The sequence below is a fragment of the Hipposideros armiger genome, unplaced genomic scaffold (assembly GCF_001890085.2).
Source record: "Hipposideros armiger isolate ML-2016 unplaced genomic scaffold, ASM189008v1 scaffold_63, whole genome shotgun sequence".
Classification (NCBI taxonomy): domain Eukaryota; kingdom Metazoa; phylum Chordata; class Mammalia; order Chiroptera; family Hipposideridae; genus Hipposideros; species Hipposideros armiger.
In genome coordinates this window covers 4,709,077-4,723,242 of record NW_017731413.1, presented here as the reverse complement: position 1 = coordinate 4,723,242, position 14,166 = coordinate 4,709,077, and the positions used below count along the sequence as shown (strand labels likewise).

Sequence of the window (14,166 nt, the reverse complement as noted above, 5' to 3'; positions counted from 1 at the left end):
CATCAAAAGACATATTTGGGGCCGGCCGAGTGGCTCAGCTGGTTAAGAGCTCGCTTGGGAGCACCAGCTCTGAGCAGCAGGGCTGCGGTTCGGATCCCACGTTGAGGGCCAGTGACACTGCCCTCTATAGCTAAGATGATGAACAACATCTCGGCCTGGAGCTGGGCTGCTGTGAGTCGCTGGCGACGGCGTAGGCTGCAGCAGGGCTGCAGTGGGCTGCAGTGGGCTGCTATGGGCTGCCGTGAGCTACGTGAGTGGCTGGCAGCCAGCGTGAGCCGGTGTGAGCTACCAGGAACTGCTATGAGCAGCTGATCAATGACTGGCGACCAACTGCCACACCTGGGAAAAGCACAATGATAATACCAACATGGGCCAGTGAAGCGATGTCCTCCACAACTAGACTGAAGAACAAAAACAGCAATTTGTCTACCTGTCTGTTCCCCTTCCCTGATTCCCCAACGCTATTCCCCTCCCCACAATTCCCCAATAAAACCTTAAAAAAAAAAAAGACATATTTGAATTTACAAATTTTTCAAACTACCCAAAGGGCCCCTGTTTAAGTCTCCTCACCCAAACTTTTGCTATCGAATAAATCAGACCTGGACTCATGAATGATTTCATTATTTATTCCTCTCTGCCCCCTCCCAAGTCTTTCTCACAACCTAACAAGGCAGTAGAGAGGAACTGGGCTTTATTCTCATGTTTCTAACAGTGAGGCTCTGGAAAGAAAAATTAAGTAGTTGAAAAGCTACTCATTTAAATCTAAATCTGTTTACTTGCAACTGTCAATACATCTAAAAACCAACTAAAAGTGAGAAAACAACAGTTAACAATTATTCCTTCTTTATATATTATATTTACTTTCCTGGACTTGAAATTAGTTGCCAAACAATTCAAATCAGAAATGCTTTCCAGATTAAGAAAAAAAAGCTATTATTCTAAGTTTATTAAAACCCAAATCTATCCTTTAATTCCTGTTGCAAATGATACTAACATATGCCAAAGTATACCAACTGTTATAAATATGTTACCAAAAACTGACTTCAAAAAAATATATATCTAAATAAAACAAAGTTTTCAACAGAATCAACAGGAGCTAAAAGGAACAAGCAGTCACACCATTTCAAAATTAAAAGGCTAAATGTGTTTGTTTTCCATTTTATTTTTATCCAGACATTCAGGAGAAACTGACTTTCTTTGTTCAGTGTTTATTATTTTACCTTTCCTGAATCAGAAACCAAAATACTTAGATGAATGGGAGAGTCTGGTAAACAGATCCTTGAACATTAGAGATCAGAACCACTAAACCAGAACCAGAACACAGAATCAGTTTCATTTCTATCTTGGTCCATTTTTTCTGAAGTCACAGCCACCAGGATTCAATTTCTCTGTTTATAAAAGAGTATGATAACACCAAATACAACCTTACTCCAATTCACGCTAATATGGGACTAAAATGCATTTATAATACATGCAAACAAGAGGGGCTAATAAATATGAAAGACAGAAAGCAGAAGACAGCTGTTCTTCTGGAAATACTTTCATAGTACTTTACTCCACTGATAGTCTATTTGGCCGACCTGATTGTATAGCTCCAATGATAGATTATCTCTGCCTGATGTCAAAACTACTTGCAAAAACGTTTTTTTTTTCTTCTCCAGAGATCCACGAACACATACAATTACCAGACTCAGACTAAACCACCAAAGTAGATTTTTCCATACCACCCAGAAGAATGCCAAGCAGTTCCATTCTTGAATTTAACATTTAAACTCAGTATCTAATAAAGGTCAGCACTTCTTTGTAGCTTCCCACACCTAAATGTGCTACAACTCAAATTGCCCTTTGTACCTAATATAGTTTTAAGAAAGTATTATAATAAATATACTCATATAATAAACATGTCTACTTTTTAAATAAAGGGCTTTGCCTAAATACCAAATTAATCTATGCAATTCCAGAAAAGATGATACATTTGAAAGTAAAGTCTGGAAGACCACAGGAAGCTTACAAAAGTAATATCCAAGCACAGGCATTACTTATGAATACCTGAGATAAGAACATACTCATCCCCTTACGTCTAAACATGAGTGCACATCTGGAATCCCCCTGAACCACCTGTTCCCTTCCCCCTTAATATTTTCCTCAACACACTAACCTTTTCCTCTTTGAAAGCACCAGCATTTAAGAGTCATAAAAACTATTTAAGTTTATTGCTCTGTTTTAGTCTTGCCACAGTCTCATTTTGTATTATTTTCCACTGCATTTTTCATATATTAGAAGCTAAATATGTTCTTGTGGGCTGGCTGGGAACCAGACTCCTACTCACAGTTATTTCTATTGCAAAAATGCACTCTGAGTTCCAAACATTCTACTAATCACAATGTAGGATATTTGTTCTTTTATCTTTGACTAAAAAATACACCTCTAAAAGTATAAATTTTTACTTTTAATATGGACAGTCTACCATATTACACCATATATACAGAGGGTGCCAAAAAATGTACACATTTTAAGAAAGGAAAACTGTATTAAAATTGCAATACTCAATATATACTGATAATAAAAGATGAATACAAGTCAGGTTTGACTTCTGCAATTACAAGAGGTGCTCAGAATAGTTACCATCAGCATCCAGACACTTCTGATTACGGTGAACTACTGCTTGAGCAACGTTGACCAAAGTGTCCACTTGTATACATTTTTTTGGCACCCCCGGTATTTGCTAAAATATCACTTATATGTTTTGGCAGAAAATAAGACTAAAGCAATAGAGCTGGACAAATTACTGCAATTAAACTCATTATTAATACTTACTTAAAAGGAAAAAAGAAAGGCTTTATTGCCAAGAACTAAATTGAATGCTTCTAGCTGCAGTTTTCAAAGGAGGGTAAGTATATAAGCACATTTGCCAAAACTGTGAGGCTATGATTCCAACACAAGAAACACAAAATTAAAAAGTCATACAAATATTTGATATTTCCTGAGCTGATGCTGAAAATAACTCACAGGAAAGGGCTGCTGTTAAGATATATGAGTCCCAACCCCCACACTCTAACTGTGCATAATCTTACCGGTGCTATGACAACATGGAAATGCTCATTAAGGCTATTAATTTACACTTTAATCATTATTAAAATTCAACAATACCACCAGATGGTAAATGCAACCCAAGAGAGAGATCTTCTGGACCAGGTCTGATGATTTAGAACACAAACGCTATAATGGGACATAAGACAACTGGTAATGCCATTTCATTTGACAGCACCCAGTTTTGTGTTTAAAGTGGCAAACAAACACACAAAAAACTTAGTATTTTCCTTCTTCAGCGATGAGGGCATACTGCTTAATTAAAAAGAAATGAGTTTGAAGTTTATTTTATTTTGAATTCTGGTGCTTGAGGAAAACCAAAAGATAAATTTGAACCTGTGACGGGACAGAGACTTCTGGGCCAAGTTTCAAGGGACAGTGATCCTCATTTGCTGATTCCACTTCCTGTCTTCTCAATCCTCCTCAGCCTGCAATCTGGCTTCTTTACCCAGAATACCAAAGAAACTGCTCTTATCAAGGTTAGAAAATGACCTCTAAATGCCAAATCCAATGGTGAGTCAAGCGTCACCACCTCTATGAAGTCATCTTTATTACCCTGCTCAGAATACAATGCAAACAAAGCTTGGATTAATAAAACCATGTTGTCTTATCATTATCTGCCGCCTCACTGAACAGAAAGCGCCTCTGGAGTAGGCCCCCCCCTTTCCCCTTTGAATGCACACTGCTTGACAGATGGTCAGTATATTTTGGAGTAAATAAACTGAGGGCTTGCTATGTTACCTAGGAAAACCCAATTATCATACATTTTCTTGGAAGTGCTTACAGTAAGAAGAAACTAAAACAGAGGAAAAACCTGGAATGTTTCCAGAGAAAATTTGTCTTGGTTATAGAACCAAGAAACCTGCTACAATTTCAAGAGAAAAATTCCAACATTTGGACACCACTATTTTGCTGATTTGCCCATAACTCCTTAATAAAGGCCTATATTTTCAGAATTTCCTTATGGAAATCAAACTTCTTAAGTAATAGTAGTAACTGAGCACTTATCACCTGCATACAGCGAGAAAGAAAGGCCCATTGCCCGTTAGTTGGTTTAGATTTATTAATATTATACCTGGAATCTTTGGGGGAAGAGAGCTCCTAACTATACCCAAAATGCACCAGAATAATCCAGAGTGGCTCACAATTTTAGTTCCAACAAAAGTGCTTTTGGGAACCCAGATTAGGGACCCAATGATGACCTAACTGGGACACATAGAAGTTACAGTTTCTATGGCCATGGAACTCCCTCTCACCCTCCTTCGCCCTCAGATTTGGGCTGGTCTTCCCTCCTCACTCGGGGGTTTCCCAATGCCACTCCTTACCCCATTCAGCCCCCTTCCCCCAGTGTCTTGTAGTCACTCTTCCTAGGAATCAGAACCTCAATGAGCAGTATCATGCAGTTAGCAAAGGAGAATGGGGAGGTAAGAGGAAAGGGACGGGAATAATGAGAGAGGGAGGGAAGGAAAACCCACTGCCTATTAAATCCCAACCACCCAGGCCTTCCTTTCCCCTGACCACTCCCTAAGCTTTAGGCTTTCTCACAGCAAGCCCAGCCCCCAATTTCCTCATACTTCTTTAGTCATCTCACACTTTCCACAAACCCTGCTGCCTCAGACCCAGTAGATTTGCATCTCTGATATCCTGGTGCTCAACTCCACCCTGGCCAACTCTCCAGCCTCAGCCCCAAGAAGTGCTGAGAAGAATTCACCTGGGAAGGAGAGGCCAGGGCAGTAATGGTTAATATAACCTGGGGCTACACTGGGACGCTTAACCACCATTACCAAAACACCATTACCAAAACCGTTTCTCCGGGAAATATACCCTGAGTTTTAAATTATCATGAACTGTTGGAAAAACACAACCCTATTTGGAATTGGGGACTGCCGACAATTGCTTTCTGATAAATTATAAACATGTTGTTGTAAAATTGTAAATGTTAAGCTAGTTCATGAAACATCTACACTCTAGGAAAGCTGAATTCAAAAGCAGAGCTCACCCACTCTTCACCAGGCTGCCTGACCTGATGGGCTACAACCTATCCAAAGCGGCCTTGGTTCCCTGTGGTTTTGAAAAAGAACATCCCTTACGAATGCCATCCAGCTTCACTGGCTGCATACATTAACCCCTTCCAACCTGGTTCCTCCCAACCGAGCAGCGCGGGTGCCCCTAATTGTGTAAGACGCATATCAGGTAAAGCACAAGTTCCAGAAATGTACAGCTTGTGTTAGCTAAAATGACAAACCTTTAGGATGTCATTGGGTCAACAGGAAACTTAAACCAAGGGCCAAACCTTCAATTTCAAGGAAAAAAATCTTACCTTAGCTAAGAATAACAGTATATCATGAAGAAGCCAATTTCTCTCTCTCTCTCTCTCTCTCTCTCTCTCTCTCTCTCTCTCTCTCTCTCTCCCTCTCTCTCTCTCTCACACACACACAACACATATTAAAAGCATATTAAAAGAACAGTACCAACAAAACCGTACTATGGAGAGAAGAGCAGTCATGAAAATAGACATTTTTTTTTTTTAAGTTGAATACTTAACTCCAATTCCCCATCGAAATATTTATGCCAAGGAAGAGGCTTTTGCCTGGGTACTAACGTTAAGAGAGTAGACAGGAGTAAAGAGAAGAGTCAACTATGAGAAAAGTTAGGCAGGAGGGAGGGCAAAGAGGATGATGAGTAAGGAAAAATGCTAGGAGAATGTCTGAAAGTTAAAAGAACAATTTATTTTACTTCGTGCACGGAGATTTGATTAGACAATTTTATTTAGTCAATTCACCCAATAATCCTTTGTGTAGCCCCTACTATGTGCCATGTGTATTAATATTTCTACAAAAGTCCCATTTTAAGACCTGAGTATTCAGAGGTTTGAAGTTAGTGACCTAAGAAGCATACAAAGACTTCGAAAATGGCCTATGAGCTTTGTGTGAAACACAAAACCAACACGTTAAAATACAGTGCAATCGCTCCCTTTGTGACTGGAGAGAGAAGGAAGCAGCTGCAGCGGTTGCTTCCTTTGCCTCTTTTTCAGTATTCTCTCATATGCCCAGCCAACATCTACTGATCCCTCCTGAGCTCCTTGCTTGGCCTCATGCAGGACCTGGCCATACCTCTTCATGGAGCTTAAAACCGGACACGGAACATCAGACATACCAAGAAATAACCATACTGTTAAGACAGGCTGAGGGAAAGGCTGTAAGGATACCACAGCATGACTGTGATGTCAGAATAGGAGGTAAACATTTTCCACTAGGTAACTGTACAGCTTCATGAAGCCAATGACTGCTGAGCTGGACCATCAGCAATAGGTGAGGTTTCGATGAGAGATGGAGTGGGTACACTAAAGGTAGAAAGTGCCAATAGAGTGAGCGAGGAGAGTAGTTCATGGGTTTCCTGCATTTTTCCTCTATCCATCTGAAGTTAGTCATTAGCCTTCAGCAAATACAATAACAAATCCTCAAAGAGTAGTTAACTTTTGCAAATTTAGAAGTTCCACCTGACAAGGGCACCGTAGGTAAATGCATGCATTTCAGTAACTTCACTGGTTTCTTACACCTAGTGAATAAGCTTCACTAAATTGGCCAGTTTCCTCCCCTCAGTGCTTCAAACTTGCCTTGCAAATACTCATTCCGATCCCATGATAAAAGGAGGTGCACTGTGGAATAACTTAATAGATGCTTAACTAACCCACTCTCTCACCAAGGGCTTTTTCTCTGTGTGAGAGATTTTACCTATCTCCCAGAGTTGTTGAAGATTAATTTCAGGGATGCATGGAAAAGGGCAGTGTCTGTCTGGCCCCTAAGTGTTACCTGGAATGCTGATGTGTAGGCCCAAGTTGCAGCTGACCACCTGGAGCTTCGTATGGCTCTTCTACCTCGTACACATTTGCATCAGGGTCCTCCATGCCGCTGGAACTCTGCCATTCCAACTCTGGAATTTTCCTTTCAGCCGCAATAAATGGCAAGTTCTCATACTCCGGTATTTCCTCATAATGCTGTATATTTTCATACTCAGGCGTACAGTTGCTTGTCACAGATTTGCAAGGCACCTGAGACACTGCCTCCCTGGAGAGCATTTGGTCATCCAGAGACTCGGCTCTTGGTCCATGCGTTGCACTGGTCTGGCCCCGAGGTTTCTTCCTCTTCTTCTGGGATTCCAGGCTGTAGTTATCTGCAGAATATGCTTTGATGGGTTTATTTCTCTTCTCTTCTCCTACCAACAAGCCATGCCAATCACTTTCAATCCCCGGTCGACCCCCACCGGAGAGGCTGCCTGCGGTTGCGTCTCCAAGTTGGCTACTCTTGGACCAGAATTTCTGGAAGTCACTCTTCATGAAACAGATGGACAGCTTCATGTTGAGCAACTTCTTCAAAGAGTTTTTCTTTTGAGTGTCTTTGCAAGGCTTGGTGCACCTTTCGCCATCCACAGCAGATAGTGATTTTGCTCTAGGCTTGGTCAGGGCAGTAGGAGGCTCACTATTTGAGAATACGGTGACAGACTTTAAGGATTCGGGGTTCCCTGAAAAGGGTAAAATAGGATGAGGTAATTTCCACACTGGCTTTTCTGAAGTCCGTTTAGGCATATCAAAAGAGGATGACATACCATGGTTTCGGGCACACAATGGTCCAAGGTGGTTGCTTTCTGGATCCTTTTCTGAAATTTTTTCTTCATTTGAGGGATAAGAGCTTTTCTCCACAAGCTCTTCTGAGGCAGCCTTTTTAAGCACTCCCGCAGCAGGCAAGCTGTGTCTTTGAGGTTTTTTGGGGGCAATTTTTGAGGAACTTTCCTCTTTTATTGTAGATTCCTTTTGTGTCTGAGGGACAGACACTCCCAGGTTACAGGCAGCAGGTAAATGTTTGTTGCAAGTAAATTTCACCTGCTTAGGCAGGCTCATAGATAGAGTAGTGCATCTTATAAAACTGGCCCCATTGTCCACAGCAAGTGACGTACTAGAACCACCTACTGTCTTGCTGTCAGAACTCAAATTAGAGTCTATTTCTAAAGGAGGTGTCCCCTTTTCAGAGGAAGATGTTTCATGGCACATGGTTTTCTCTGAACCAACGAAGTTTTGTCTGTCGCTGTTGGAATCCACATTCAGTTCACTTTTACTTCCTGGCTTCACTTTGCCCACCTGTTCCTGGTTACACAAATCATTCTGATAAAGAACACTGATTTTATTGTTTTTCAAACTATCTTCAAGAAGACAAGAATTACTGTGTAAATTATCTGGTTCTTCAGTGCTTTCACTGGGAGCATCAACGTGCTTTTGGCGTAACAGGCGAGCAGTGCGTGTCTTCCTGGGCCTGGGAGTTGGAAATTTGGGGCTATATGGTACTAAGTGAATTTCTAAGGGACCAAGGTCTTTGACATCTGATTTCTTACTAACTCCATCTGAAGATAAAAACATATTTCTTTTGCCATTTGCCAGAGCTTCTTGTTCAGATGAATGAAAGCAAGTATTTTTTTCACAGCCATCCTGACAAGTTTCAGAATTCTGAAATTCACCGCTAGGATGTTGTCGATGGCAGTGGTGATCAGGAGCTTTCTCAAAGCTGGACCGGGAAGGTGACACGTCTGCAAAGTCAATTCTGAACTGTCTGCTGGGATTACAGCCATCGTTCATTTCTGGGTTGTCTGTGGATCTGTGTTTTTGTGGGGAAATAAAAGGTGACGCTCGCTGTGTTAAAACGTCCTTGAGCTTATCTTCTAGGATGCTTGCCTTTAAACCGACTCTACTCTGGCTCTTAACAGTTTCACCGTTAGAATCACATTTACTCTTTGTTTTTATAGTGGAAAAAGAGTCATCAATTTTACTATTTTCTAAATTTTGAGGCATTTCTAAGGGCTCTAAGACAAGCTGCTTTACACATAAATTCTCTCTATTCCCAAGTTTATGGATACACTCAGAACTGCAGGAACACATGGATAAAATGTAATCACTGTTCTGATGCCCCACATTTTTGCAAGTCGAGTTGTCAGTGCTTTCAGGTAATTCCTGTTTATGCTCTTCCAGGTTAACAGTGATTTTCTTTGACGGTGACTGCACCATGTCACGAACAGGTAAAGCCTTCAGAGCTTTTGGCTTTGGGGCTATTGCTGGTTTGGTTTTCTTTGTTGACTGTGGAACACTAGGCATCACAATATCGGGTTTGGGTGCAACAGGAGGTGGGGCTGGCTTATGATTTGTCACCACAAACCTTGGCTTGGGGGCCACTGGTGGCTTCTTAATCTCTAGAAAGAAAAAAATAATTTGATGACAAACCAAAGTACAAGATGATAAATGATTAAATTAGATAACTTTTACTTTGACAATATGGTGAACTTTCATTTTACTAGATAATGTTACATTACACAGAGTCAATATTCATCTTAAAAATTCCTTAAATTGACCTTCAATTCCAGTATACATAGCTTTGGGTAAATGTATTTTTGTACATTTCTTAATAAATCCAATACAGTTTTTCTTCTAACTTTGGAACAGATTACCATATCTTCAGACAACACTAAATGAAGTAAATGGCTTCTGCTTAGAGCCGGAATAGCAGGAGAAAGTATGTCAGCTCATTTGCTAAGTGCTAAGAATTGAATTTGCCTAAGTTATATGTAAAAGCCAACTCTTTAAGCTTCTCATATGAATAAGCAGTATTCTTCTACCTCAATGATATACAGTAGAGGTGTATAAATGCCTTTTGTCAATAATCTATGCCACTAAAACTCAAAAGGAAAAAAAAATCAGAAATTTTCTAAATTTAAAACTAAAAAGTAATTCTTCTGTATTACTTGAGGCTCATAATAAAGTTGATATGTCTCTGTGCAGGAGATGTCAATTGGGAATTTTCATTGTAATCCTTCACGGAACTTTATTTTTTAAACAGTCACATGTCTAGGCTCTACCCCAGGTCTAACCATTCAGTTTCTGGGGATACAGCCTGGGCGTCTGTATTTCTTTTAGGTTTCATGGGTAATTATGCTCTGTATCCTTTATTAATAACCACCTTTCTAGGGCATTTAAGAGACGACCACAACTTGTAGTGTAGCAATTCTTCCTCTACATAAAAAGTACTTAAGGAGCTGGATTTGTACAGGCCTGCTCCTAGCCTACAGAAGCCTAATGAAAGCTTTACACAAAAGACCTATAAAATGAAAAGATATACAGAGCCTAAAGTTCAGGGTTTGTTTTTTTAGCTCTGTTTAAGTTTTTCCACCTATACTGTCACTTATCACACAGTCATACTTCCCTAAGGAGACTTGAGATAAAATATTTTATCTTATACTTCTTACTCATATACTTATGTTTGTTCCTCCAACAGAATCTAATGCTTAATAAAAACTTAAATTTACTGAAAAAATAAAAGCTTTCAAAATATGTTCTGGACATTAATTATTTGAGTACACAGAGGCTTTGATACTTCATTTGGTGATTAATTTCTTTTCAACAAAGGAAATTAGTCACAACATTTGGGAAGATAGTACATGGAACTGAGTTAAAAAAAAAAAAAGTCGGGTGCTCTACTTTCTTTTACAAACCAAGGAAGAATTTCCCAAACCCATATGTGTTCAATCAAGATTACATGATAACAGATGCCTTCTCACTCAATATAATGTTGTGATAAATAAAGAAGACGAGGAAATATCTTCAAAATAACTTAATACAAGTTCCCAAAGCTTTACAATTTTAGTTATCGATCCAATAAGCATGTATTAGGCTTTTTGGGTTTTTTTGGCAGAAAAAAACTGTAAAACCCTTTAAAGCCTAATGATAAAGCTGGTGTAATGATCTATTAAAGTCAACTCCTGATCTATTAAGTCTTAAAAGAAAGTATGAATGCCCTAGGCCTCTTCCTAACCTCCCATCTTACTAAATATAACGAAAACTGACAGGCTGTCATGTTGGTTTCATTTCTGTAACCATTCTTTGAGCATCATACCTCTGGGATTTTTGAAGGAATAAAAAAAATCCATTTTGCAAGATGGAAGTTCTGGAGATTGACTACACAGCAGTGTGAATGTACTTAACACTACTTAACTGTACACTTAAAAATGGAAAGATAAGGGCCGGCCGAATGGCGCGATGGTTGGGAACTGGCTTGGGACGCTAGAGGGCCCCGGTTCGCATCCCACAGTTGAGGGCCGGTGACACTGCCCTCCGCAGCTGGGATGCTGAACAACAGCTCGATCTGGAGCTGGGCTGCCCTGAGTCGACGGTGTAGGCCCCTGTGGCAGTGGGTTGCCATGGGCTGCCGTGTGTGGCCGGCAGCCAGCATGAGCAGCCGGCAGCCGCTGTGAGCGGCCGTCCAGAGGCCGGCGGCTGATCTGCCTCGCCCGGGAAGAGCGCAGTGATGGTGCCAGCTTGGACCAGTGGGGCGGCGTCCTCCACAGCTAGACTGAGGAACGGAACGACAGCAACTTGTCTGTTCCCCTCCCCCCAATTCCCCAGCGCTGTTCCCATCCCCCCAATTCCCCAATAAAAAATATTAAAAAAAGATAATCAATTTATGTTATATGTGTTTCACCACAACTTAAAAAAAAATAAAAGAGAACCCATTTCATCAAATTAATCTTTACTTTTTGAATCTTGCAGCTTTGTCAGAAGCTTCTGGGTCATTTAACGAGTCAATTTTTGCTTTTTAGTTAAATTTTTTTAAATCTCTGCTCCTGATTTTAGTCTTTTCCTTAGTGTTTTGTACATGAGTCTGCTTCCAACGGACATAAGCCCCAGTTCTCTTTAGTGTCCTAGAAATTCAATTAACTCTATATGAGCTGTGGCTGATTCCCAACAAATGTAGACCAGCGTTATGTACCTAATGCCCTCACTGAATTAAATAAATAAACGGTGAACTTTGGCTCACCATTGCTAGTTAACCATGTAATGGAGGAAGCCAAAACATAATTTGAAGAGCTGGCTAACCTAAATGTGTGCAGATGTGGCTGCCTCAGTTTCCCTCCTTGTAAATGAGGGAGTTGAACAGAACGCTAAAGCCTATATGATTCTAAGATACTTGCTTCAGGAGAACCCTTATATTCTCCAGCCCCTTTGCCCTGCATGATTCTTCTTCAGTCTAAGTTTGTCTCCACCACCAGAAGGCAAGCTCCAAGAGGGCAAGCACTTTGTCTCTGTGATGTCACCAATGGTGAATATAGGGCCCTGGGAATATTCAGAGCTGCCAACATACACATACTATTTAATATGTCTCAGCAACAGGAAATCTCTTAAAAAAATATATCCATTTTAATGTAGAATAATATTTTGAAAAGTTTGCAGGAATCAACTTCAATAGGATTATTGAATAAGTTCTTAATTATTAGAAGAAACAAGTGTTCAACTAAGTCACTGATACAGCAATATCTGAAATCTTTCATTATTATTTTCAGTGGTTTTTTCGTGGCTCTATTTTGAAAGAAACACAACTCAAAATATAACAAGCCTTTATATTATGGTCTGCTCCAATGTCAAACTCTTGAAATAAGTGCCCGACGTTTGGAAATGAATCCAGCACCTTTGGAGCTTAATACTGTATCAACAGTCAGACCCAAAGCTTTTTAGAGCAAAGCAGCAAATCTTTTATTTACACAGCTGTTTGGCTCCGGGGAAAAATAAGGTAAGAAAGTAAAGCACTAGTACCATTTTACTATTACAAACATACTGTCATCTGTTACACACAGATGGCTGCAGTTCATGTGCACACTTTCTTAGCTGTTGGACCAGCCATAAAGCAAAGCACGGGCATTAATGAGACAGTGAGCTGTACAAGTTCGAAAAGATAGACAATATACACCTATTATTATCTCTCCGTTGAAATATATTGATTAGAATAAATTCTAAAATCTCTAGTATGGGCCGACTTTCACAAATGCAAAAGAACAAAGCAAGCTCTTCTTCAGATACATATAACTTAGTGTTCTACAACATTTCTCTTATATCCTTAAATTAAGCCAACCATCACAAATATCACTGATTAGATTCTTTATAAACAAACATCCCCTCCTGAAATTGCAAATAACTTTCCTAAACGAATTTTAACGAATTTGATTTGTTCCAAAAAAGCATAAACAGTTTGTAAGAATGATGAACACATAATTTTATAAGAATAGGATGGAAATAAAACCCAGTTCTCTTCCATATTCCATAGACATGAGAAAATTAAAATAAATCTTAAATGGGTGAACAAAAAACTAGTTAATGCTCCTTAGCAAGCCACGTTAAAAACCAACTAACTCAGCTAAACACAGGAAGTGTCCCTCTTTTAAAACACCACAAAAATGTCTGTGGACTTCTTTAATTGTAAAGTTCATAAAATATAAAAATAGCTTGCATTACTTCAGGACAATTCAAATGAAAGAATCACAAATTTCCAGATTGAGCCCTAGATCAGGTTTACATATTTAAATGTCAAATTAAATGCTTCTGTATCTGTTCATTATAAACTGTTAGAACTGGGAGTGAAAACTGATACATATAAGGTATTTTTTCAATGTGTTTGACACTCCAAGAGGGGAGAGCTAAAATTGGTTGGAAGGCTTTAAAAATTTCCAACCACTTCAAATTTAAAGTAATTACCCTAAGTTTAGTAACAAAGAAAACTTGAACAAAGGTGAGACACAGAAATTTAAGATGAAGATAATTCACCTCAAGTAAGTGGAAAGCTTTCCTTTGGTAAGGAAAGAGTTTATCAATAACATAACTTCAACAATTGTATGAGGACACATCTCCAATACATACATATAACACCCAAAAGGAACGATCCACAAATTCTTCAGGAATAAGTACAGGAATATTTCACCCTTTGCTTTCTTATTCCTATTGGCTAACTTCCTTCCTAGTTAGTTGTAATTTGATTACACCTAGCAATGCAACACTCCAATATATCTAGGCTTTAGAAATAATACAAATCGGAACATTTAGAGTGCTGCTTGACAGTTTCAAGTTGCAGGAATTTAAAACAAATGCCAAGAAAAGCAAAGAAAATTTAATCTGATACTTAAGTGCTGATTCTAGAAGTAACTTTGAGGGTTAACTTTACACTATTTTACTATAAAATTTCTAACGCAAGTTTATTTCTTTCAATGTGGACA

The 14,166-nt window shown here is 39.4% G+C and overlaps 1 protein-coding gene across 3 annotated transcripts in view; it reads right to left on the bottom strand.

Annotated features, from left to right (window-relative positions):
• FGD6 (FYVE, RhoGEF and PH domain containing 6) overlaps window positions 1–14,166 on the bottom strand; it is a 101,187-nt gene that overhangs the window by 85,938 nt on the left and 1,083 nt on the right. For all 3 annotated transcript variants that reach the window (XM_019641735.1, XM_019641737.1, XM_019641736.1), the window contains exon 2: window positions 6,903–9,324. In XM_019641735.1, the coding sequence (XP_019497280.1) occupies window positions 6,903–9,324 (2,422 nt within the window). The remainder of the gene's footprint in view (window positions 1–6,902; window positions 9,325–14,166) is intronic.